At 40.0% G+C, this 26,235-nt stretch overlaps 1 protein-coding gene across 3 annotated transcripts in view; it reads left to right on the top strand.

Annotated features, from left to right (window-relative positions):
* Positions 1-3,856: 3,856 nt before the first annotated feature.
* Positions 3,857-26,235, top strand: part of LOC131226613 (digalactosyldiacylglycerol synthase 2, chloroplastic-like) — a 30,222-nt gene continuing 7,843 nt past the window's right edge. Inside the window, exons 1-3 of one of the 3 annotated variants that reach the window (XM_058222189.1) lie at positions 3,857-4,016; positions 18,166-18,497; positions 19,531-19,797. In XM_058222189.1, the coding sequence (XP_058078172.1) occupies positions 18,213-18,497; positions 19,531-19,797 (552 nt within the window). In that variant the 5' untranslated portion in view covers positions 3,857-4,016; positions 18,166-18,212. Of the gene's footprint in view, positions 4,017-18,129; positions 18,498-19,312; positions 19,379-19,446; positions 19,798-26,235 lie in introns of those variants that run through there. The other 2 variants (XM_058222188.1, XM_058222190.1) reach the window with 2 other exon arrangements.

Raw genomic sequence — 26,235 nt, 5'->3', positions numbered from 1 at the left:
TGATTTTATAATGTAAATTCTTGAAGGGCTAGATCATGTTGTTTAAGCCAATCCCAACCTTCCGTATTGCGGCCCCCCAATGTAGCGGGTGCGTTACGTGAACAATCGTACATCTGACATGTGAAGGCCACAACAGCAAGGTTAGCCATGTCAGCAAGGTTAGAAGTTATGGAGGTTATGGAAGGTTGGAGAAGTTATGGAGGGTTAGAGAAGTTAGGAAGTTACGGAGGTTTGTGAAGATTAGAGAAGTTGTGGAAGTTATAATTAGTTATGTTTCTCTTTGTTGTGGTTCGATTTGCGGTTTTTATCACGTGACAAGTGCGGGCGTGCTAGAATTGAATTTGTGGCTCAATTCAAACCGAACAACTATGACCCCAAGCGTCGAGATAGGCAGATACGTAGTATATGACTAAGATCGAATGAGATCGGTCGCCTATTTAGGCACTCGTTCAATATGTAAATAGGATTAAACGATATTCAGAGGGTAGGGTTTGTCCTTTGATGATGGGTTACACCTTTGACTTCAGTACGAAAGGACTTTTCAATACAGATAAAAGAAAAATAGGAAAGGAAACCTTATAGTCGGTCATAATGAGCAGTTGCAAAACACCTTCCTGGATGGAGCACCGAATCCAGCGTATGAGCGTAGACCCAAATTACAACTAAGATCATCAGCTATGGATTACACTATGGAATGTAAACATCAAGCCAAAAGTAAAGGATTACACTAAGAAATGTAATTGATTGGCAAAAAAGTAGAGTGATTACGCTAAAGAATGTATGCACCTACAACGACTCTCTCTCTTTCGAATAAAACTATACACCATTTCTCAGTATATATTTCTCTCCAATAGAGAAATCCCATGAAGCTCCAAAACTCAACGACAGAAAAAGATGAATTTGATCTATCAAAGGACATCTAGCTAGCCTTCTTCTTACCTTCTTCTTCAACAAAAATAGAGAGGCAGATATAGAGAGAGATAGACAAATATAGAGAGATAGAGTTGGGGGCTCGAGTGTACATTGGGCGGGGTTTTTTGCGCCGAACGAAAAGCTTGGGCGGTGAAACTTTTGTTTAGAGATATATTTACATTCGGGTCAAGTCGGGTCGAGTTGGTTTGGACCATTTCGGTTTGAGTTTTCGGATCGATTCTATCCGGATACACCTCTATCTGGATTGGCAAACTCGATCAGGGCCGATCTAGGTCATCGGTTCTGTTCGGAACAGTACCAAGTCGGGTCAGATCGGGTCGGATCCACCGAATCGAGTCCAACATGCCCACCTCTAGTTATAATAGTTATCATGCTATACGGGTCGTAATCTTTATTTTATAGGCCTTGGCAAGGACCAACTAGTGGGGCCTTCATTGATGTATGTGAATAATCCATGCCGCCCATCCTTTTTGCCGTGTCATTTTAGAGCTAGGACCTAAATATCAGCCTGATCCAGAGCTCGTGTGAGCTCAAATATCAATAGTGGGTACCATTGTCACCATTATTTTCTTTTATGTGGCCCACACGAGCTCTGGATCAAGCTGATATTTTAAACTTATACCTAAAATAACACAGCAAAGTGGATGGGCGGCATGGATTATTCACATACATCAATGTAGGCCCCGCTAGTTGGTCCTTGCCAAGGCCTATAAAATGAAGATTATGACCTGTATAACATGACAATTAGACTAAAAACCGTCCGATAAGCCTTTATCAAGGCCCACCTTGATGTATTTAATATATATCTACACTATCCATCTAATCTCTCAAGTGAACTATACTAAAGGATGTTGCGATATGTCTTAAATCTGAGTCATTTCACAACTGGGATGCGAAAGGGAAGTTGTCTAAACTATAAATAAGTGTTCCTAGGGCCTTTTTAGAGGATGAGAAATAATTCAAAAGCTTTCTAAAGGGGTTTTAAGGAAATCAAAGGGTGTAGTAAGGGTGAGATCGGATAAGTCCTCTCTCTTTGTAATTTTTATTTTCATAGTGGAGATCTATCACTTTGTGCCGTGGTTTTTTCCCACAAGAGTTTTTCACGTTAAAATTTTGTGTTCTCCTGTGATTGCTTATTACTATTGAATTGCTATCCTAGATCTAGATCCGTATAATTCCGCAGCACAAATTCCAACAAAGGAAACAACGGTGACATGATTGGATGTTTTATTATAACAACGAAGGTGAAAAAAACATCCAAAACTTTTGCGCTACATTAAAAGTCAGTCACCACCATTACCAATGGTGTATTCTTCTAAAAATCAAATCCTTTTCATTTTTGTGTCCTGTCGTTAGAATGATTTGAAAATACAGAGAAAAAAAAAAAGCTTTTATATATAAATGGCCTTACGGTAATGGCTGCATCGTCTTGGTTGAGGCAAGAGACCGCACCTAATCCACTCCCTAATCAGATATCGCAGCTGTATCATACGCTATATTAATCCCAAAATATTCTGCCAACGTGACACACATGTAGAATATTCGACTCATGAAAAAGTGGGCCACACCACGTTGATCTCCCAATCAAGACCGATCCACCCGTAGTGAGAGGCATAACTCCAAATACTAGTGAATATCCGATGGTACAACGGACGCGGATCAGTTGCTGTTGACAACGCCACCCGCAGTCCTAGTGCGTTGATGTGTTGGGGGCTGTGGGCCCCACCATGATTTATTTGTTTAATATCTACGCCGTCCATTAATTTTCTAAGATCATTTCACGTATGATTCCAAAAAATAAAAAAGATCGGAATCTCAAGTGGACCACACCACATGAAACAGTGGTGATTGAATGCCCACCACTGAAAACTTCCCGGGCCCACAAAACTTCCGATCCAGCTTATGTTTGTGTTTTCCGTTCATCAAGGTCTGTGCAACCTTCTCAACAGGCTGGATGGAAAATAAAAATTACGGTGGGCCCCAGTAAGATTTCAACGGTGGGTGTCTTATCCCACTGTTTCACGTGGTACGGTCAACTTGATCTTCGGAGCCCTTCATTTGTTTGTTCCCGCTTAAAATAAGCTTGGAAAATGGATGGACGGTGGGCCCCACGGCGCCCAATACATTATCATAGCGGTCGCTGGGGTTGGGTATGGCCCACCCAATGAGTGGATCGGCGTGATTTTTCATAAAGGTGATTATCGTGGTCTACCCCACCTTTTCTACGGCTAGGATATTCTATATATGCTATAAATTGGCAAGGGAGAAGAATAATGGGAAGCGGATTGGCTGCTGTTCCACACACCAGCGATATAGCTGGTGTTGGTACATGTCGTGCGAAGACGAGCGATGACGCTGGTCGTGCTCCGAGTTGTACGAACGGTTACGGTATATCCAAGTTACATGGCCCCAAAATGATGTATTTATTATATCCACACGGTTCATCCATTTGTAGAGATTATTTTAGATCAGGAGCCAAAAAATGAATCATATACAAAGATCAAATGGACCACAACACAAATAGCAGCGGGATAATGATTTTCACTGTTAAAACATTCGTAGGGCCCACAATAACATTTATTTTCCATCAAATATGTTCATAAGGTCAGAAATACCTGGATGAAGAGAAAAAACAAATATCATATTGATAAAAAACTTCTGTGACCCCCAAAAGGGTTTCAATGGTATATGTTCAATCCCCCACTTTTTTTTGCAGTGTGGTCCAACTAATCTTTATTCTGTCTTATTTTTTGGAGAAATCCTTAATCCGAGCTCGCCAAATGGATGGACGGTTTGGATATAACACATACCTTATAATGTGACCCACAGAACTTGCTGACGTCAATACTTCAGCTATATCGCTGGTGTGTGGTACACTAGCCAATCCGCTTCCAGAATAATGTATCCTAACGTACGATACCGCCGCTGTATCTGATGGTTTCTTGGAAAGAAGAGAGAAGAAAAGTCCGGTTTCTCTTCTTCCTCAACTTCGCTACATACCGAAAATTTCTTCAACTCTCTTCGCTTTGATTGAAATCTCTGAAGCAGATTCCCTCTTCAGATTATTTTTCTCCAGCAAAAAGGTCATATATTTCACCTCATTTTCCTCCCTTTCTTTTTCTCGATTTCTAAATTCTTGGATTTTCTTTCTCTGCTTTTCTTTTCCTCTCTCTCTCTCTCTAGATATCGGCAAATTCTTGTGATTCATGGGTAGATTGTATTTTTTTTTTTTAGTAATTCATATCTATTGAATTCTATTTATTTTATTTTTTTTAAATTTTTTATCTGGAATTGCTAATTTGTGAATGTTTATCGAGTGAAAGTTGTGATTCATTCTTTTCTTTTCTTTCCAAATATTTTTTGTTGATTTTATAATGTAAATTCTTGAAGGGCTAGATCATGTTGTTTAAGCCAATCCCAACCTTCCGTATTGCGGCCCCCCAATGTAGCGGGTGCGTTACGTGAACAATCGTACATCTGACATGTGAAGGCCACAACAGCAAGGTTAGCCATGTCAGCAAGGTTAGAAGTTATGGAGGTTATGGAAGGTTGGAGAAGTTATGGAGGGTTAGAGAAGTTAGGAAGTTATGGAGGTTTGTGAAGATTAGAGAAGTTGTGGAAGTTATAATTAGTTATGTTTCTCTTTGTTGTGGTTCGATTTGCGGTTTTTATCACGTGACAAGTGCGGGCGTGCTAGAATTGAATTTGTGGCTCAATTCAAACCGAACAACTATGACCCCAAGCGTCGAGATAGGCAGATACGTAGTATATGACTAAGATCGAATGAGATCGGTCGCCTATTTAGGCACTCGTTCAATATGTAAATAGGATTAAACAATATTTAGAGGGTAGGGTTTGTCCTTTGATGATGGGTTACACCTTTGACTTCAGTACGAAAGGACTTTTCAATACAGATAAAAGAAAAATAGGAAAGGAAACCTTATAGTCGGTCATAATGAGCAGTTGCAAAACACCTTCCTGGATGGAGCACCGAATCCAGCGTATGAGCGTAGACCCAAATTACAACTAAGATCATCAGCTATGGATTACACTATGGAATGTAAACATCAAGCCAAAAGTAAAGGATTACACTAAGAAATGTAATTGATTGGCAAAAAAGTAGAGTGATTACGCTAAAGAATGTAAATGACAGGTAATTGAAAGATATATTGGGTCTGATTGGGTTGGTATGAGACGATTTATTTTGCTGAATTCTTTTTCTATTTATAGCGTTAACCCGACCATTTGGATGCTTCATACGTTCTGACTATTACTATAATCGTTCAACACTACTTGACCTTCTGGAGGCTCCTCGCGTTCTGGTGGTTGGTATAACCGTTTCAGCACTACATGGCCTTTTGGATGTTTCACATGTTCTAACAGTTGCTGTAACCGTTTCAACACTACATGACCTTCTGGAGACTTCATTCTAAACTTGCCACTTGTCTTAGTAACCGCTTCAGGCCTCCTTGCTAACTCGACCGCATTTCACTCGGTTGCTTGATCGGGCTCTTAGATAACATTCGACCGCTTGATCAACATCCTGGATGACTATCGTCCGCTTGATTTGCTTTTGAATTCCTTTCAACTGCTCCCTGTCTTATCATCTCGTGAGCTGTGATTCCGTAAAAAACACTTTTAAGCATCCTTGAAGATCATTAGCTCACAACATCTTTCCCTTGCTATAGCACGTCCTTTCAATTGAGTTTCCCAAGAACAGTAAGGAATATGGTACAACATGACCTTCTGGAGATTTCATTCTAAACTTGCCACTTGTCTTAGTAACCGCTCCGGGCCTCCTTGCTAACTCAACCGCATTTCACTCGGTTGCTTAATCGGGCTCTTAGATAACATTCGACCGCTTGATCGACCATCTTGATCAAAAAATGACAAATTCAACCGTCTTGGTCGAACTCGACCATCTTGATTAAGAAACGGCAAATTCGGCCGTCTTCGTCGAACTCGACCATCATGATTAAGAAATGACAAATTCCCCTATCTTAGTCGAACTCGACCATTATGATTGAGAAACGACAAAATCGGCTGTGACAATGGAGATTGTCGATCAATCCATTACGAATCTGGCTTATGGTCGACCCAGGTAGTAATACGGCTGAGAACTTGGCCTGCTACTTCCTGAACCATTTGAATAATTTGGTCACGGTTCAAACAACGTGATTCGACCATTGGAGGTAATTCAAGGCCTACCTGGTTTCGCCTTCCATGATACGGTAGATTCCCAAGGAAGGGTTGACACCCCCCCCCCCCCCCCCTCGGTATATCGTGGTTTCCTTCTTCAGGGATAAAATTTCTGACCTCCCGCTCTAGTTGTTTGAACTTGGCGGATAGCGGAGCGTTCCGTATCTCCTGCATTGGAGCGGGATGAATGTTCTGTTGTGGAAGAGGTAATTGCGATGCTGGCGATACTGATGCTAGATTTAAGACAAAACTAATATTAACAATTGGCCGAGACACATTTTGCTGCGACATTGTAGTTGTTCTTTTAGAAAACATCATATTCAGACTTTCGGCCTGACTTGCCATCCATCTGTTGGTTTCGGCTTGAATTCGTAACTGCTTGGCCTAAGCTCGTAATTGCTCTTCTATATGCTGATTCACCATTTGCATATCACGTAGCACAACCATCATTATCTCATAAAGATCTGTTTGTCATCTTGCTTTCTCATTACACCTTTATACTGGCTCATATTATCCGTCCCACCGGGCATGCCAAAAACCTATAATGGTTCGATTTGCAGTTTTTGTCACGTGACAAGTGCAGGCGTGCCAGAATAGAATTTGCGGCTCAATTCAAACCGAACAACTATGACCCCAAGCACCAAGATAGGCAGATACGTGGTATATGACCGAGATCAAATGAGATCGGTCTCCTATTCAGCCACTCACTCAGTATATAAGTAGGATCAGGTGATATTCAGAGGATAGGGCTCGTCCTCTGATGATGGGTTACACCTTTGCCTTCAGTATGAAAGGACCATTCAATATTGATGAAAGGAAAAATAGGAAAGGAAACATTCCAGTCGGTCACAGTGAGTAGCTGCAAAACACCTTCCTGGATGGAGCACTGAATCCAACGTATGAGCGTAGACCTAAATTACAGCTAAGATTATCAGTTACTTGATTAACGCTACGGATTACACTATGAAATGTAAACAACAAGCGAAAAGTAAAGGATTACACTAAGAAATGTAATTGATTGGTAAAAAAGTAGAGTGATTACGCTAAGGAATGTAAATGACGGGTAATTGAAAGATATATTGGGTTTGATTGGGTTGGTATGTGACGATTTGCTTTGCTGAATTCCTTTGTTTTTTATAGCCTTAATTTGGCCATCTGGTTGCTTCCCACGTTCTGATGGTTGCTATAATCCTTCAGCATTACTTGGCCTTCTGGATGCTTCCCACGTTCTGACGGTTGCTATAATCGTTTCAACACTACATGGCCTTCTCGATGCTTCCCATGTTCTAATAGTTGTTGTAACCGTTTCAGCACTACATGGCCTTTTGGAGATTTCCTTCTAAACTTGCCACCTGTTCTAGTAACCGCTCCAGGTCTCCTTGCTGACTCGACCATATTTCACTTGACCGCTCTTGATCGACCTCCTAGATGCCTATCGATCGCTTGATCGACCTCCTAGATGACTATCGGTCGCCTAGTTTGCTTTTGAATTCTTTTCAACTGCTCCATTTCTTGTCATTCTGTGTGCTATGATTTTGTAAAAAACACTCAAAGCATTCTTAAAGATCTTTAGCTTGCAATATTTTTCTCTTGCTAAACACGTATCCTTTCCAATTGGGTTTTCCAAGAACAGTTAGGAATATGGTACAACACTATTTATTTAATTACAATGAATGCATGGAAAACAGTACTTGTTGACTTAATTCCAAAATTCCATTATTTTTTCTTAGTCTCTCTTTCTTGTTTACCCTATGTTTTTATCTTCTTCCATATCAGGAAGATTGCATTCTCCCTGAAATTATCCATACCATTCCTTTAGTAACCCGTGAAATTAACTCAAAAAATTAACGTGCATACCATTTTCTATCAAAGAGAGGATTTATAGTAGATAGAAATGATATGAAGACCCTTCTGAAAAGGAGTGAACAACAAGATCAACATATACAAGAGGTCCTCCAAAAATTATCCGCCCTAAATGCCAAGTATGATCAGATCACTACTGACTAACATTGGGACTGTTTAAAAAGATAGTACAATCATCAATTCAAAGTACAAAAAAGTTGGTAATTCCACACATCCAGGAACATCAAGAGGCATTTAGAATAGAGTTATTCGGCTTGATTTCCCTTGTTTTGGTGGAGAAGATCCTAACGAATGGGTGTATCCTTTATTGTGCCTATTCCTAAAATTCATGGAGCGGACTCTTTGCATGACTTTAGACCGATCAGTCCCCTCGGTGGGCCCTATAAAATTCTGGCCAAAGTCCTAGCTTCTCGATTGAAGGGGGTCTTAGGTAAGATTATTTCTCATAATCAAAGTGCGTTTATCCCAGGTAGACAAATCATCGACAGTGCCCTCATTGCTTTCGAATGTCTAGACTCAAGTCATAAATCTGGAGCCAAGGGCCTTTTAGGCAAACTTGATTTAGAGAAGGCTTATGATCACGTCGATTGGAATTTTCTTCTCTATATGCTTCATAGGATGGGTTTCGGGACCAAATGGGTATCTTGGATGAAGGAATGTATCGGGTCAGCATTCTTCTCGATTCTAATAAACGGGTCCCCCAAAGGTTTCTTTCAGAGTTCAAGGGGTCTACGGCAAGGAGATCCGTTATCCCCCTTCTTATTCCTTATCGTGGGAGAGGCCCTTTCAAGTATGTTGAGCAAAGGTCAGGCAGAAAGCATTATCGGTGGCTTCAAGGTGAAAGGCATGGACTCCCCTATTTCTCACATTCAATTCGCAGACGATACTCTTCTTTTTTGTGAGGCAGATCTCAACGAAGTCAGTAATCTCCGTACCTCTATCCGTTGTTTCGAAGCGGTTTCGGGCCTTAAAGTGAATATGAGAAAGTCGCGGATGATTGGTGTCAATCTGGATGAAGTTGAATCCAGAGTCTATGCTGATTTTTTCGATTGCGCGTCGGGATCTCTTCCGACAACCTTCGTTGGGCTCCCCTTCTGCGTAGGTAAACCTCCGTTGGTTTTATGGGATAAAGTAATCGATAGGTTTGAAACATATTTAGCCAGGTGGAAATGCAGATATTTATCTTTAGACGGTTGTCTTACTTTGATTAAAGCGTTACTCTCTAATCTTCCCCTATATTTTATGTCTCTTTTCAAATGTCCGGCTAATATTCTTGCCATATTGGAAAGTCTAAGACGTGATTTTCTTTAGCATGGGATGGAGGAAAAGAAGAAATTTCATTTGGTAGATTGAAAAGAGGTTTGTTAGCAATATCAGGATGGAGGAGCTGGTGTTAGAAACCTTAAAGCTATGAATCGGGCCTTGCTAGGCAAGTGGTGGTGGAGACTTGGGACAGAAAATGGGGCTATTTGGAATATTCTAATCAAATGCAAATATGGGCGCATGTCTGAAGGTTGGTGGTCCAAGGATTCTTCTTCCTATAGAGCCTCTGCTTTATGGAGAGGTGTGCTATGTTCTAATAAGGAAGTTTGTAGGAGTATCGGTCATTCTATGGGCAAAGGAGATAAAACCTGATTTTGGGTAGATATCTGGGCAGGTTCTTCGGCTTTGAAAGATGATTTCCCCTCTATATATCGTTTGGCTCCCAACTCTTCCATTGCGGTTGCTGATTGCTACTCAATCCATGGTAATGAAGTTATTTGGCATCCCCCATGCAAAAGGAACTTCCATGACTGGGAAATTGGAGAATTTACTGCCTTACTAGATCATATTGGTTAATGTAATCCAGATATTCTTCAAAATGATAGGCTTGTTTGGAGTCCTGATAAAAAAAGGGGTTATTTTTAGTGAAATCCCTATATCTCTGTATCGGCAGGAAATCAATTTTACCCGATGAGGTGATGACAGCTAAAGTGTGGAAATATAAAGTGCCTCCTAAGATTGCAGTTTTTGGTTGGTTGGTGGGGAAGAGGAAAGTCCTTACAGTTGACAATCTAAGAAAAAGGGGAATGATTATCTCCAATATTTGTCTTTGTTATATGACAAATGAAGAAACGATAGACCATCTATTCATTCACTGCCCATACTTCCATCAGGTATGGTCAGTCCTGCTTTCTTCTTTCACGGTCTCCTGGACTTTCCCGCATTCTACAGATCGTCTTCTTGCAGCTGGCATGGTGTCTCCCTGGGTAAAGATATTTCTATGGTTTGGAGAATGTCTCTTTTAGCCATTTGGCGGGTAGTCTGGGAAGAAAGAAACAGTAGGTGCTTTAGAGATGTTTCTAATTTGGTGGACTTCATAGTTAAAAGGGTGCATCAATTTATCTCCGAATGGGCCTGTAATGTGGTTAATCTGTAAAGTTGTAATTTTTCTCTTTTTTAAAGGGTGTTTGGCATGCCATCTCAGCGAGCTTTTCCCCTTCTTTTTTTCCCTTTCCTTTTAATGAAGGTTTCAGTTAATTCTTTTATAAAAAAAAAAAAAAACATGAATGGGTGTATCGTGCGGAGCAATTTTTTCGCATATCATCGAGCCAACTCAAATCAATGCCCGATCATTGCTTCATTTCATTTGGAGGGAGAAGCATTGTAGTGGTTTCGATGGAATGGAGAAGGCTCACTGGTCATTATCATGGTCCACATTTTCGAATAACCTCATCAAGAGGTTTGGTCCAACTGAATTCGAAGATTGCACTGGTTCTCTTGCCAAATTGAGGCAAACTTCCTCGGTAAGAGATTACCAATCTCAATTTGAGAAATTAGGCGATAGAATTAACAGTTTACCAAAATCTTTCTTGGTAAGCTATTTTTTCAGCGGATTGAAAGATGAAATCCGGCTTGATGTATAAATGTTTAACCCAAAAAATGTAATGGCTGCTATTGGGTTAGCCCAATTGGAAGAAGAAAATATTGTGGCCCAACATAAAGTTACTAGAGAGATTCTTCCTAAACCAAATTTCCAGCTTGGGCTTTTGGGCCCCAAACCCTCAATTCCTCCTATTAAACGTCTTACCCCAATGGAGGCAAAAGAACAAGGGATCGCGGGTTATGCTTTAATTGTGATGAGAAATTTGTGCTCCGTCATCGTTGCAAGACATAAATGCTATTTTTATTGGAGGGCACATGGCCTAATGAGGATAAAGTCTAGGAGCCGGAGCCGTTACTAATAAAGGAAAAAGAATCATCTAGTGTAGCTAGCATGGAGGGCAATATAGTAATTGCACAACCTGAAATCTCCTTACATGCCATTGCAGGAACATCTCATCCTCAGACAATGCGTGTGGTGGGCCACCTCAATCATAAACCTATCACAGTTCTTATCGACTCTAGTAGTACACATGATTTTGTGGACCCCACAACCGTTAAACGAATTGGCTTCTCAATCTCCTCGGGAGGCCAATTTCAAATAATGGTTGCAAATGGGGACTACCTAGTCAGTCAAGGAAGGTGTTCAGGTTTGACTCTTACCTTGCAAGGAGTCCCAATCACCATAATTTTCTTATCCTTCCACTAGGAGGATGCGATGCAGTTTTGGGCGTTCATTAGCTAAGTACACTAGGTCCTATATTGTGGGATTTCTCTCAGATGTAGATGAGCTTCAAAATACAAGGGCCTAACATGTTACGAGGGTCTCACAAAGATGATTTGGATGTATTGGACAATCAACAATTCAAAAGATAGGTAGGCTATTAAATTTTGAAAGGAGATAATGTTACATTCAGTTTGTCTTAAATCTATGCAGGTGGACAACCCAAAGTATACACGACTCCAAGATAGAGTATTTGAGTTTTCAGATGTTTTTTAAAGAACCCAAGTGGCTACCCCCATAGCATAGCTGCGTAGCCATGACCAAAAGATTCCAATGGTGGAGGGAAGCAACCTGGTTTTTGTATGGCCCTACAGGTATCCCCATTACGAAAAAAAAATAAAATACATAAATAAAATATTGAAAAATTAATTAAAGAGATGCTGCATTCAGGCATTATCCGGTCAAGCACCAACTCGTATTCTTATCCAGTTTTGATGGTGCGCAAGTCTGATAGCAACTGGCGGATGTGTGTTTACTATCGAGCCTTAAATAATGTTATTGTTAAAGGCAAATTCCCTAATCCTGTCATTGATGAGCCGCTCGATGAATTGCATGAGGCTTTTTTTTTAAAAAAAAAAATATATTTTAAATTGGATCTATGTTTGGGATATCATCAGATCAGAATAGAGGACGTTGACATCCACAAAATGATATTCTGTACACATGAAGGGCATTATGAATTTTTGGTAATGCCTTTCGATCTCACCAACACCCCATCTACTTTTTAGAGCTTGATGAATGACATATTCAAACCCCATCTCCAAAAATTTATTCTAATCTTCTTTGATGATATACTTTTGTACAAAAAATCAATGGATGACCATCTCTCTCATCTCTAGATGGTCCTATCCACGCTTAGATCTCACAATTTATTTGCTAAAGAATCCAAGTGGCAGTTCGGGACAACAGAGGTGGATTAATTAAGTCACGTAATCATTAAAGATGGAGTTGTTGTGGACACACAAAAAATAAAATAAAAAAATAAAATTTGTCCACGTGAAAGAATGGCCTAGGCCATTGACTCTCAAGTCTCTTAGAGGGTTTCTTGGCCTCATTGGATATTATTGAAAATTCATCTCTAATTATGGGACTATCACGGGACCATTTTTTGCACTACTAAAGGACTCCTTTCACTGGAACGACACGGCTAAGGAATCTTTTTTAAAATTTAAAGAATCCTTATTGCATTCACCTGTATTGGCTCTACCAGACTCCCCCAAACATTTTGTCCTGGAATGTGATGCTTCAGGAACGGGAATTGGGGTTGTTCTGATGCATGATGGACGTTCGATTGCTTTCTTCAGTCAAGCATTAAAAGGTACCGGTCTTTCTCTCTCTATAGACGAAAAGGAAGTGTTCGCTATTGTCCAAGCTGTCCAAAAGTGGAGATCCTATCTATTGGGCAGACTCTTCCTTATCTGAACATATAAGAGGGGCCTTAAATATCTCCTTAGACAAAGGCTTACTACGCTTATGCAACAAAAATGGCTCTCCAAACTTTTAGGTTATGACTATTAAATAAATACAAAAATGGGAGAGAAAATAAGTTGGCTGATGTACCTTCACTCCAACCAAGAGAGAATATCTGTTTTCATATTTGCTTGAACATCCTCTTGGTGAAATGACCTCCACGATTCCTACCTTCAAGACACATTTTTTATGTAGATCCAAAAATGTTGGGATAAAGGAGACCTGGACCCACTTAAATATTCCTATAAAAATGAAATATTTTACTGCAATAGTCGTGTCTTGCTGAGTCCAAAATCTACTTTAATTCCAAAGGTGATGAAGGAACGCGACACTCCTACTGGACATTCGAGGCATCACAAAACTCTTTCAAGAATTAAATCAATTTTCTATTGGCTCGGAAAGAGAACCCAGGTATGATAGTTCATTGGAGAGTGTAACACTTGTCAACCGCACAAATAAGAATGCATTGCTCCATCAGGACTTCTACAACCATTGGGTTTACCTAATCACATCTTGATAGATATTTCAATGGACTTCATCAACAGGCTTCCACCATCCCATAGTAAAACGGTAATACTTATTTTAGTGGATTGCCTTTCTAAATATGCCCATTTTATTGCACTACATCGCCCGTATATGACATCTTATGTGGCACAATTATTTGTTATACATATTGTTAAATTGCACGTCCTTATCAATCATAAGTAGGGCTGTACATCGAGCCGAGTCGAGTCGAGGTGAGCCATGCTCGGCTCGACTCGTCCATGTTATACTTGAGTTCGAGTTCGAGCTCGAGCTCGAGCTCAACATTGAAGCTTGGCTTGTTTGCCAAAGCTGTCGAGTCGAGTTCAAGTTGAGCTAGTGGTTCGGGTCAAGTCGAGCTTGTTCATATGTCATGGATTGGACACGGGTTGCTTGAAGTCGCCGAGTGGGCTGCGCGGGTTGCTCAGAGAAATCAGGAGAATGAGAGAAAGAGAGAGATAAAGAGGGGCAGTCAGCCGGGCAGAGTCTTGGGCAGTTGGGCTGCCGGGCTGGGTGCGGCTGTGCAGGCTACGGCGTCTGCTCGTGCTCGGTGGGGTAAGGGAAGAAAGAAAGAGAGGGAATGGGGATGGGTAGGGTTTTTTAGTGGTTGTTGCTTTCTTTCGTTTTTGTGTGACACTGCTGCTCGCAAGAAGATCCTGGCGAAAGTGGTATCAATATATATATATATAAAATATTAAAATATATTCTTCGAGTCGAGTCGAGTTGAAATGCACCATGGTCGAACTCGGCTTGAACTCAACTCGAGCTTTAGAAAACAAGCTTGACTCGCCCCGAGTCGGCCTTTCAAGCTGAGTCAATCCGAGCTGACTTGAGCCGAGTTGAGCGAGCTTTTCGAGCTAGCTCGACTCGTGAACAACCCTAATCATAAGTGAGAGGGACCCCTCCTTCACTTGTCATTTTTGGCTAGAACTTTTCAAATTACAAGGTACCCAATTGCAAATGAGCTCCAGCTATCACCCTCAAACCGATGGACAATTAGAGATGGCTAATCAAACACTAGAAACTTACATACGATGGTTCACCAGTGACCATCCATTTGGATGGTTAAAGTGGTTACCTTGGGTCGAATATTGGTATACTACTATAGTCCATTCATCCACAAGAATATCTCCTTTGGGTGTGGCATGGAGGGGGAGTTGGGAAAGCTGGTAAAGCGGTTTGTGGGTTTCTCATCATGGCTATTTTTTGGGCCATATGGAAGGAGTAGAATGACTGGTGCTTTAGAAACGAGAGGTCCTTTGTGAATGGGGTAATTAGCAATATTAAGGGTTTTGTTTTAGGTTTGGCTCCTCATGTTAAAGCAGCTAAGGCTGTTAGTGTCACGTTGCGTTCTTTTCCTGCCTTCTAATGGGCGTTTTAATAAATTGTTAGTTATCTCTCAAAAGAATAATTGATATTATTGAATGAAGTTGTAATAGATGGAGAAAAGAGAAGAAAAGAAGAAAAGTGAGAGGAAAAGGAGAATGAGAGGAGAGAGCTTGAAATGCTCCACATGCCCCCACCATATCTTTTATTAAAATTAGGGCATTCACTTAATATAAGAAATTACAATTAAAACCCTCTAACTAAAAGATAAAATAAACTAATGAGTTATGGGCTTAAAGACTATAGCCCAAACATGACAAAGCCCAACATAAACCCAAACATATGAGAACCACATGCGTGATCATGGGACCACACGTGTGGCTAGGGTGGCCCACACCTATGGTCATAATGCATCAATACTCCCCCTTTAGCTAGAACATATGTATCACCGATGCCCAACTTGAGAAAGAATCTGTCTAGATAAGTCTGACTTAAAGCCTTCGTAAACATGTTGTCCATTTGATCCTGAGACTTGACAAACAACGTGCATATTTTCTTGTTAATATCCTCTTTGCTAATGCAGTGACAATCATCTTCAATGTGCTTGGTTCTTTCGTGATAGACTGGATTGTTGGCGAAGTGAGATGTTGCTTGATTATTACGTACAATTTAATATGTGCATCCACCATAAACTCGAGCTCACACATTAATGCCTTCAACCAAATAAGTTCACATGTTGTATAGGCCATAGCCCTATACACTGCTTCTGCGTTGGACCGAGTGACAACATTTTGCTTCTTGTTTTTCCATGTAAGTAGATTTCCTCCTACAAATGTTCAATAACTTGTGGTCTCGACCGCCTATGAGAAGGAGAGCCAACCTAGTTTGCATAAAAAAAAAAAACTCTTCTACCCTAAAACGTCCATTTCGCTTGTAGAGAATTTCATGGCCATAAGTTCCCTTTAAATATCTAAGTATACGAAGCACAACCTCCATACAATATGAGACATATGAGGAGCCTGTATAAACTGACTAATTACGCCGACTGGATAAGAGATGTTCGACCGTGTAATTGTTAAATAGATCAATTTTCCAACTATCCGGCGATATCTCCTTGGATCATCAAATAGTTCCCCTTCATCTATACTCATCTTTGAATTAGCATCCATGGGAATTTCAAGTGGCTTAGCCCTTAGCAAATCTACCACCTCTAATAAATTCATCGCATACTTCTGTTATAATAAGTTAATTCCCACCTTCGACCTTGCTATCTCAATACCTAGAAAGCATCAAAGGCAACCTAAATTCCTTATGCAAAAGTGTTATTGTACAAACTTCTTTTACTAAAAAATACATGTACAATTGTTAGCAATAATGATATCATCGGCATATACAACTAACACGATAGTACCTGTCTTTCTCTGTTGAACAAAAACTGAATGATCTGCTTGACTATGTTTCATCCCAAACTGAAGCACCAGCTTACTAAATTTATCAAACCAAACACGAGGAGATTGTTTTAATCCATAAATTGATTTCTTTAGATGACATACTTTATCCCAATCCCCGTGAGCAACAAAGCCAGGCGGTTTCTCCTTATACACCTATTCAAGCAGATCCCCGTGAAGAAAGTTGTTCTTCACATCAAGCTGGAACAATGTATAGGGGCAAGTCTAAATTTGTAGCAATAGAGATCAGCACACGTACAGAATGAAGCTTGGCCACATGAGATGTCTCAATCCCTAGGGTCTAAGTGAATCCCTTCGCAACGAGTCAAGCCTCTAAATGTTCTACCAAGCCATCAGGATTGTACTTGAAGGTACCATCTGCACTCTACTACACATTTTCCTGTAGGTAACTTAGCTAAAGTTCGAGTTTGATTTTGATGAAGTGGAGCCATCTCTTTTAGTTTTACCATAGCTCACTTCCACTCATCACTATTAAGAGCCTCCTAGAAAGAGCAAGGAACAAACACAGAGGATAAATGCAAAGAAAACTGCAAAAAAGAAGGAGACAAGTCATCAAAGAAAACAAAATTAGGGATAGGATGCTAGGTACAAGAGCATATGCCCTTACAGAGAGCAGTGGGCAGATCACCTTCATCAGACAATACTGGTGAAGACTCAAAAGAATGATGGGGTGCTATGATTGATAGAGGACATGTTGGTATGCACTTCATCACCTTTCTTGGAACGTCTAGAGTAGACTTGCAGCAGTGGTGGATCTGAACGCTGCACAAGAACTCACTCTATGGATGAAGTTGTCTGGCGCCATAGGAAGAGTGATGGAACCTTCTGCGAGTTGCAAGGATCTTCCTCCCTCAGAAAAAAATTGAGTACTTAAAAAAATGTAACATCAACTGACACATACCGTCAATAAGTGACTGGATTATATAACACTTGTAACCCCACTGAGTATAAGAGTATTGTAGAAAACATACTTTACAGCCTTGGGTTCAAATTTATCAGAAACATGGTCAAGTTGATGTGTGAAGCATATATACCCAAAAACTTTGGAAGGAATTGAAAACGGTTGGCGGTGGGGATATATGACAGAGAAAGGAGCTTTACCACCTAAGACTGATAAAGGCATCTGGTTTATGAGATAAAATGCAGTCAAAACTGCATCACTCTAAAAACCTTTCAAAGCCTTTATTTTTAACAACAATGCCCTAGCAACCTCAAATAAATGACGATTTTTATGCTCTACAACTCCATTCTGCTGTGGTGTGTGTGCACATGATGTTTGATGAATGATGCCATGGGATAAAAGACAGGAATGAATAGTTCAACCAGACATAGAATGACAAACCTGGAATGCTACTGATGAGGAGAGATGGGTGACCAAACCTAGAATGCCATTGATGAGGAGAGATGTTGGTCTGCAATGCAGCTTCAGTCCTTGTTATTCCATGATTGAGGTAATAGAGTGCATTTAATTCATGTCCTCTACCAATCATCCTCCCCGTCCTACATCAGCCCAACAGCGGATTAGTTAGTAATTACACTAATTGGACATCCTAACAATTGTTCAGACTGGTGGTTTTCAAGTCAGTTTCAGCAATTTTTTATTCCATTCCACAGTAAGATAAACTGGTGGTTTTCAATTGTTTTAGTTCTTTGATATTTTAAGTTCTTATATATGTCATGGCATCTAATTCATTAATGCAGTTTGGATATCTAATTTGGGATCTCATCAAGAACCAGGCTGACTCTTGAATCTCAAGATAGCTACATGAATATGACCCGATGATATGATGGATAGAAAGCAGCATATTGCAATATTTACAACAGCAAGCCTTCCATGGATGACTGGAACTGCTGTCAACCCTCTGTTCCGTGCCGCTTATCTTGCAAAGGATGGAGAGAGAAAAGTTACATTAGTGATTCCTTGGCTGTCTTTGAAGGACCAAGAACTTGTTTATCCAAATAAAATTACTTTTGGATCACCATTGGAGCAGGAAACTTATGTCCGTCGGTGGCTTGAAGACAGGACTGGATTTTTATCTGGATTTAACATATGTTTCTATCCAGGCAAGGTAAATGATCTCTGCAGATCAATTGTACTACTTTAACACTTGAATTCATGACAAGACTAGTTGTAGTTGAAAAGTTCATGCAAATAATTGCATGTTGAGCTCACCTCAGTCTCTGTATGGCATCCAACACATCCAGCAGGGTCACCCCACCATGAAGATGGGATGTCTCAAAAGTCAGGCCGATCCAACTATCAGGCAGGCTCCACATGAATTTGGAGGTTTTTTGGCGGTTGTCCATTGTTTTCTGTGGTGTGCCGCACCTGATGTTTGGATCAGCCTGTTTTTGGGGCATCCATTTTTCATGGTTGGTTGGTCTACCGGACAGATTGGATGAGATGCACGCCATGGTAGGCCCCACATGTAGCTTGTAGCACAAACTTTCATCTACAACTAGTTGTGTGTGAGACCTTCTCTTTATTAAGATGTATAAAATAAGAAATGGCATATATGGTTCAACCGACATCTGGGCTGGGACTAAGTTGAGTCTGGTTGGAACTCAGCTTGCTCATATTTATGTGATCCCTGCATACGTTTTGGATTCAGAACCCTGCTAAGGTGATTCATGCGAAGAGGTGGTTGTTCCAATATGTCACGTGTGTGAGATTTGGGCCATCAATCAGGTGGGTCCCCCCGTGAACATGCCCTGACCCAAGAAATCAGGTGCTTGACCACATCAGGTGGAGACATGTAAATTGAATATAGGCCACTGATCAATTTTTCTCTGGTTTTTTTTTTTTTTTTTCCCCATACATGTTTGGCCTACCTTGATGAGTGGACTCGCCTGATTTTTCTGCTGGGGGGGTATGTTCATGGTCGGCCCTAGCTGATCAATGGCCCAGTTCCTTCCACATTTTTTGGGAAGATCTTTTTTAATCATCTTAGTATGTATCTCCTTTGCATTCTCTTGGAATTAAGATGGACTTGGTTGGTCAAGTTGTTTATTTTCAAGTCACAAGTAGAAGGTCCTGCCAGAATTGTCATTCTCCTGTGTTTGTTTGAAAATATTTCATGGCATCATTCAACCACATTGCAGTTTGATCCAGAGAAAAGGAGCATTTTAGCTGTTGGAGATATTACAGAAATCATCCCTGATGGAGAAGCAGATGTTGCTGTCCTTGAGGAGCCCGAGCATCTTACATGGTACCATCATGGGCGGAGGTGGAAGACCAAATTCTGGCGAGTTATAGGGGTTGTCCACACAAATTATTTGGAATATGTGAAGAGAGAGAGAAACGGACGGCTGCATGCCTTTCTTTTGAAACACGCTAACAGCTGGGTTGTTCAAATCTATTGCCACAAGGTATGATTCTTTATCAGGTTTAGTTATCAATACATCGTGGTATTTTGAGTCAGCAACATTGAGGTAAGGCCCTGGGATTCTCTCCCCTCTCACTTACCAAGGGGGGGAAATCTGATTGCAGAAGGTCATACTTGCCTTTTTAAAATGATATTGATGATCGATTGAGAGGCCGAGTTCCCTGTTCGTTCAGAACTGGACATCCAATTTGTGGCCATCAAATGGATGGCTGGAAAAGAATAAGATATCTTAAAGTGGATTATTTCAACCATTTTAAAATTCCATTTTTTGCTTTGAAATGGATGGCCAACATAAGCTTTGTGTAATCAAAGGGTCAAAATATTTAATTCCTCGGCAAACCATACTATGAAACTTTGGGAGAGTGATTGAGCAAAAAGACTTAAGGCAAGATGAATGTGTCAAAAAAATCAATTTGGTTTCATGCCCGAAAGGTCTACCACTAAATCTATTTTCCTACTTAGACAATTGATGGAGAAATATCGGGAGAGGAGGAAGGATTTCCGCATGGCCTTTATTGATTTAGAGAAAGTATACAATAGGATCCCTAGAGAGTTAATTTGGTGGGTGTTGGGAAAGAACAGAGTCTCAAGAGGATATATTGACCTTGTTAAGGATACGTATGAGGGAGTGCTACCTAATGTGAGGACCACTAGTGGCGAGAGAAGTGAGATTCCAATTACTGTTGGTTTAAACCAGGGTTTGGCATTGAGCTTTTACCTTTTTGCATTTGTTATGGACGAGTTAACAAGGCATTTGCAGGAAGAGATTCCATGGTGAGCATGTTGTTTGTAGATGACATAGTTTTAATTGACTAGACGAGGGAGGACGTACACCTGGCTAGATTTATGGAGGGATGCTTTAGAATCTAAAGGTTTTTTTTTTTTTTTTGAGAAGTAATGATTTTATTAAAAAGGAAACAAAAACAGCCAAAACAACCACAAATCAGCCTAAACCTAGGCCAGTGGGGCCCACCGGTGAGCAATCACCAGTGGGTGAGTCCCATAAGTTTAGGCTTCTTACGACCTCTTCCTTTTCTGTTATATTTCAAATTCATCTTTGAATCTGATTTTAGATGGGAGATAGAGATAAGACCGGATTATCTGGTCTCATCCAATCTCTCATTCTTTCCTATAAAAGGATGAGACTCTCTCCCGTAAGTGATATGATAAGTAATACTGAGAGTATACGGAGAGAGATATAGTGTGCACAGTAGTCTGTCCATTTTGGCTTGACCTTGGGACGATCTAATCCATATATCGCAATCCGGGGCCACTTATACCGTAGGATCAGAAGTGTGAATAGATCCATCTGCTCCAGTAGTAGATAGGCGGGCCATTGGAGCATCAATCTTCTGCTTTGTGAGGGTTCTAAAACTCGTGTAGACCGTCAGATCTTAAGGGCTCACCTTCCGCGCTTCACTACAGTGGTATCAGAGCAAACTCAACGGCGGATCTCCAATTTATAATTTTCATCTAAAAAAAAGGTAAGTGGCCCCTTTTTTTATTATTAAAAATTATAGGATTCATGCTCCTGGCTTTTAAATGGTATCAGATCAGTGTGCACTGTGACTCTTGATGTGCACAAATGCACCAAAAAGGACTACATGGATGCATGTGCACTTGTAAAATCTGAACTCATAGATGTGCATGATGTAGCCAGTGCACACTGTATTTTGATATATATATATATATATATATATATATATATATATATATATATATATATATATATATATAGCTTTTAACACCCAATCCGCTTCCATAGATGTGGACGGTAGTCGACTTCTTTTAAGCCGTCCATTAATTTCTGCATGAAGCCCACCTCATGTGCAAACCGGTGTCATATTAGAGAAGCGGATTGGCTGATGTTCATCACACCAACTGATGTGTGTCCATATGACCCAATGTAACTAGAAACATTATAATATTAAGTTTTTTTTTTGAGAGCATTGGAGTATTTTCCATTGATGCCACATCTATTGAATCTATGTTGTGGAAATCGGATGGTTATGAGAGTATAATGCCAAGTTTGGATGGATTGGATCACTGGATCAGTGTAATTTTTGCATGAAAATCATTGATTGTGATACAGATCTAATGATCGGTCCAGATCTATCACCAAGCGGATTGGCTGATGTTCATCACACCAACTGATGTGTGTTCATATGACCCAAAACACGTCATATGTTTTATTCACGTTGAAAAGAGGATTACAACTCTCAACCACTATGTTGTAGTGACGTATACAACCAAAACACGTCATGTGTTTTATTCACCTTGAAAGATAAAAATTGTATTCACGCCAGCAACACATAGGTCTCATCACTAGATATGTGTTATCATCACTAGATATGTGTTGAATCCAAACCGTCCATCAGTGCACACTGTGTGTGTGTGTGTGTGTGTGTAGCTCCTGTACACGTGTTAGCTAGTGTACATCATACCATTTAGATAGCTTCTGTACACGTGTTGGCTGGTGTACATCATACCATCTATATAGCTACAGTTCACGTGATTGGTTGGTGTATATCACACCTGCTATATATCTGCTGTAAGAAATAGATTGACTGATGTACATCACACTAGCTATATAGCCTTTATATTCACATCAGCAAGTTTTGTAGTTTTGTGGGATATATGTTGTATCCAAATCCGTCCATCCATCATATGGGAGGCACTACTAACATACTAAAAATTGAGCTGGGCCCACTGATCAGATTAAGCTGCATATGCTCATTTAATATAGACCTTTGGCAATGAGACATGCTCCTGGTATGTGTTCAGCTCACTGGATAAATGGCCCAGATCTCACACATTTCAGTATATTGGAGTGTTTGCTACAAGCCAGCCCTCTGGACTCTCATCAGTCATATATACCTTAGGCATTTTGCAGTGGGAACACATGATTCAATCAGAGGAGTCATTTGATATTCTAGCGGTATGTTGAGGTTGATCTGCAAGTATTCAGAACTCATACATACACCTGACACATTAACAAAATTGAACCATCCAAACGATGGGACCCACTGAAATGTGGATAGGTTGTCATATTCAGGGAAGATTTATTGAAATTAATCTAATCTGTGATAAATGACCATTTGCTTGTTTGGTGGTGACCAACTGACTTTGTTCATATTAACCATTCTTCACAAGATGTTGAGATGTAATTCAAAATAATAATGCCTTTTTTGAATTCTCCTGTAATTAAGCTTACACAATTTTTGTGTGGAATGTTCTCCTTTATGCAAACTGTTAACCATATTTAGCGAAAATATGAATAATGTAGATAAAATCTACTTTGAGAATTAGTCATCTAGAGATCATTAGTAATCGAAACGATCATCAACTATGATGATCAATGTTGATGAAAGGATCCATTATCAACAATGATCATTATCGGTAATGATCGGATCCATCACTAATGGTCATGATCACAGGTGAAGATTGTATTCTCTTTATATCTAAGCACTTGATTTTTCCTTTCTGATGATGATGTTAATATGCATGAAAATATTCGGCTTGATGTGATTAGATCTAAGCCGTCCTTATTTTTCATTAAAAAATATAGAAAAACTTAGTGCTTAGGTACTCCCTATTAATAAAGGTTGTGCATAACCTGAGTGGGAGTTTATTCTCCTCCACCAAATAATGCATGCAACCAAGTAATGGAAGGTTGCATGTTATACAATTATAATTTTATAAAAGCATCAATTTCATCCTAAATAGAGAACTTGATTGTTCTACACCGCCCATTCGAGTATGTGGACTTCAAATCTCGTTAAGATGTGTTAACTACTTTTATACTCTGAAAATTTGTATAACACGTAGAAATGCTGATGATTAGTGTCAATACCTTAGATCATAGCTAAGTAGTGATACTCATGCAATGTAGAGATGGCCACCAAAGCGTTAATCGCTGAACAGCTGAAAGGACAACATTTCGACGACAACAACTACGAAGACTGGTCCCACGCGGTACGATCCTTTCTGGACGAGGACGACATATCGCACACACTCGATGAAGTTCAAGAGGAACCCATATTGGCTGAAAACAGAAATTTACAAAAACATAGGGTTGCAATGACTCGCTATAATAAGTGGCGAAAACAGATTCGTTCAACCCATAATGTCTTTCTTAACACTTTGCACAAAGAACTCATACCTACGTATGAAATGCATGACACCGCTAAGGGAATCTGAAAAGCACTGACAAATGCTTATGCGTAAAAGTCAGATGCGAGAGTTAGGGCAATGAAATTAGAATTCCAGGAGTATAGGATGCCAATCAACTGCCCTATCAAAGATCATATCCATAAGATGGAGCAGATGATAGGTGCCCTTAGGAATGTTGGGTATAAATTGACTGAAAATTAAAAGATAATAGCAATGCACCGTTCCTTGCCTGAATCTTGGGCCCCAATCAAAAGAATTTTGAACTATACTGATTCTATCACTACGTTCAGAGACTTTTGTGGCTACTTGGTACGTGAGGTTAAATGAATGCAATTCAGCTAGGTTCGGCTAAGGCTTTTGTAGCAGACACCCATAAGCGAAAAGCTAATAAGAAACAATTTAAAGCTTTCAAGAAGGCGAAAAAGAATAACTAAGAACAGAAGTCCACGGTACCTCCTCCAAATCTTAAGAAGGGGAATGGAAAGAAGAAGTAAAAAAAAACAAATATAGTTTGCTTTGTCTGCGAAAATTACGGCCATTATACTCCGCAGTGTGCCCATAAAGAGACGGTAATTCCTAAGTCACTAGATACTTTGTATGTAGGCGTTTGTTCTGAAATCCTTTCCGTTGATACTATATCTAACGAGTGGATTTTGGATTCAGGCGCAACAAAGCACGTGACATGGAGTTGTCGAGGACTCGAGGAATTTCGTCTATTGCCAAGGGAAGTTACAAGCTTTACATGGAAAATAATGTCGTTGAAGAAGTACTAGGGATTGGCGTTTACCATCTCCATACACGCATAGGGCGAACAATAATCCTCCGTGATACTCTTTATGCACCAGGGATGCATCGAAATTTAATTTCTATTTCTAGGTAATTATTTAATATCTTGTTAGCTGGTAATGACATGTAATTGTTGATATCGACTAAAGATTGGCTATTCTCGAACTTTTAGATGAAAGACCTCGGTGAAGCCAACTTTATTCTTGGGGTAAAAATCATCAAGGATCACTCTAAGAAATTTTTAGGCTTCAAGCAACCTATATACAAAAGATCTTAAAGCGGTTCAGGATGGAAAATTTTAAAAGTCATTGAAACCCTTATAGATAAAGCTACCAAGCTAGATAAGAAATCGTGTCCCCAGACTGAAGCCAAGAAATTGGCTATGTCCTCAGTACCTTATGCAAGCCCAGTAGGGAGCTTAATGTATGTTATGCTTTGCATCAAACCGGATATTAGCTATGCAGTTGGCATAGTCAGCCGTTATCAGAGTAACCCAGGACAGTCTCATTGGCAAGCCGTCAAACGTATATTCCGCTATCTCAGAGGAACAAAAGACCTAATGTTGTGTTATGAAGGCACAAGCCTTAAGCTCAAAGGATATTCTAATGCTGCTTGGGGTAATGACGCCAACGAGGGAAAATCTACTTCAGGGTATGTATTTTTACTCGGAGGAGGAGTTATCTCATGGTCGAGTAAGAAACAAACATCCACAGCTCTTTCATCTATGGAGGTCGAGTACATTGCATGTTATGCTGCAGTTCAGGAGTGTGTATGAGTTCACAGATTTCTATTGGGTCTGGGTGTTGTACCGAATGTTCGTCAGCCTATATCGCTGAAGATAGACAATACTTCTGTCATTGACTTGACAAGGGACCCTAAACACTACCAGAAGTCTAGGCACATTGAGATCAAGTATCATTCGTACGTGATCAAGTGAGAGATAAGAAGGTCGCCCTCAGCTACATTCCTACTAAGGAGATGATGGCTGATCCCATGATGAAACCTATAGCTAGAGATCTATTTTAGCTTCACGTCAGGCAAATGGGATTGAGAAAAGTTTGACTGATATACTTGTTTTGTAATACATTCGATCTTTCATTAATGAATAATATATTCCATTTATTCAGTATTGAACACTAATATAAACTAGGTAAGTAGATCATCAACATTTACCTTGAGATCATGTAGGATTTCTATTTTTGTCGGCAGGCCGGTCACCCACTCGCACGGGTTGACCAACCTTGAATGTACAAGAGAGGTACATTTGGGGTCATGTTTATACATTGAGGTATGAACTTCTCTTTATTTTGAATAATAAAGGATGAGGATATGAGTGAGTCGTATCCGCCTACAATCTTTTAAGATTGAAGATGAGACTGATAAAGTCGAATAACATAATCGCACCATTCTTTTTTCATGCGATCAATGTTATGGCCTGAATTTAAAGTCAGGTTATGAGGTT

This window comes from Magnolia sinica, chromosome 15 (assembly GCF_029962835.1).
Source record: "Magnolia sinica isolate HGM2019 chromosome 15, MsV1, whole genome shotgun sequence".
Lineage (NCBI taxonomy): Eukaryota > Viridiplantae > Streptophyta > Magnoliopsida > Magnoliales > Magnoliaceae > Magnolia > Magnolia sinica.
Note: the sequence above shows the minus strand (reverse complement) of the source record. Positions and strands in the feature narration are given on the sequence as shown.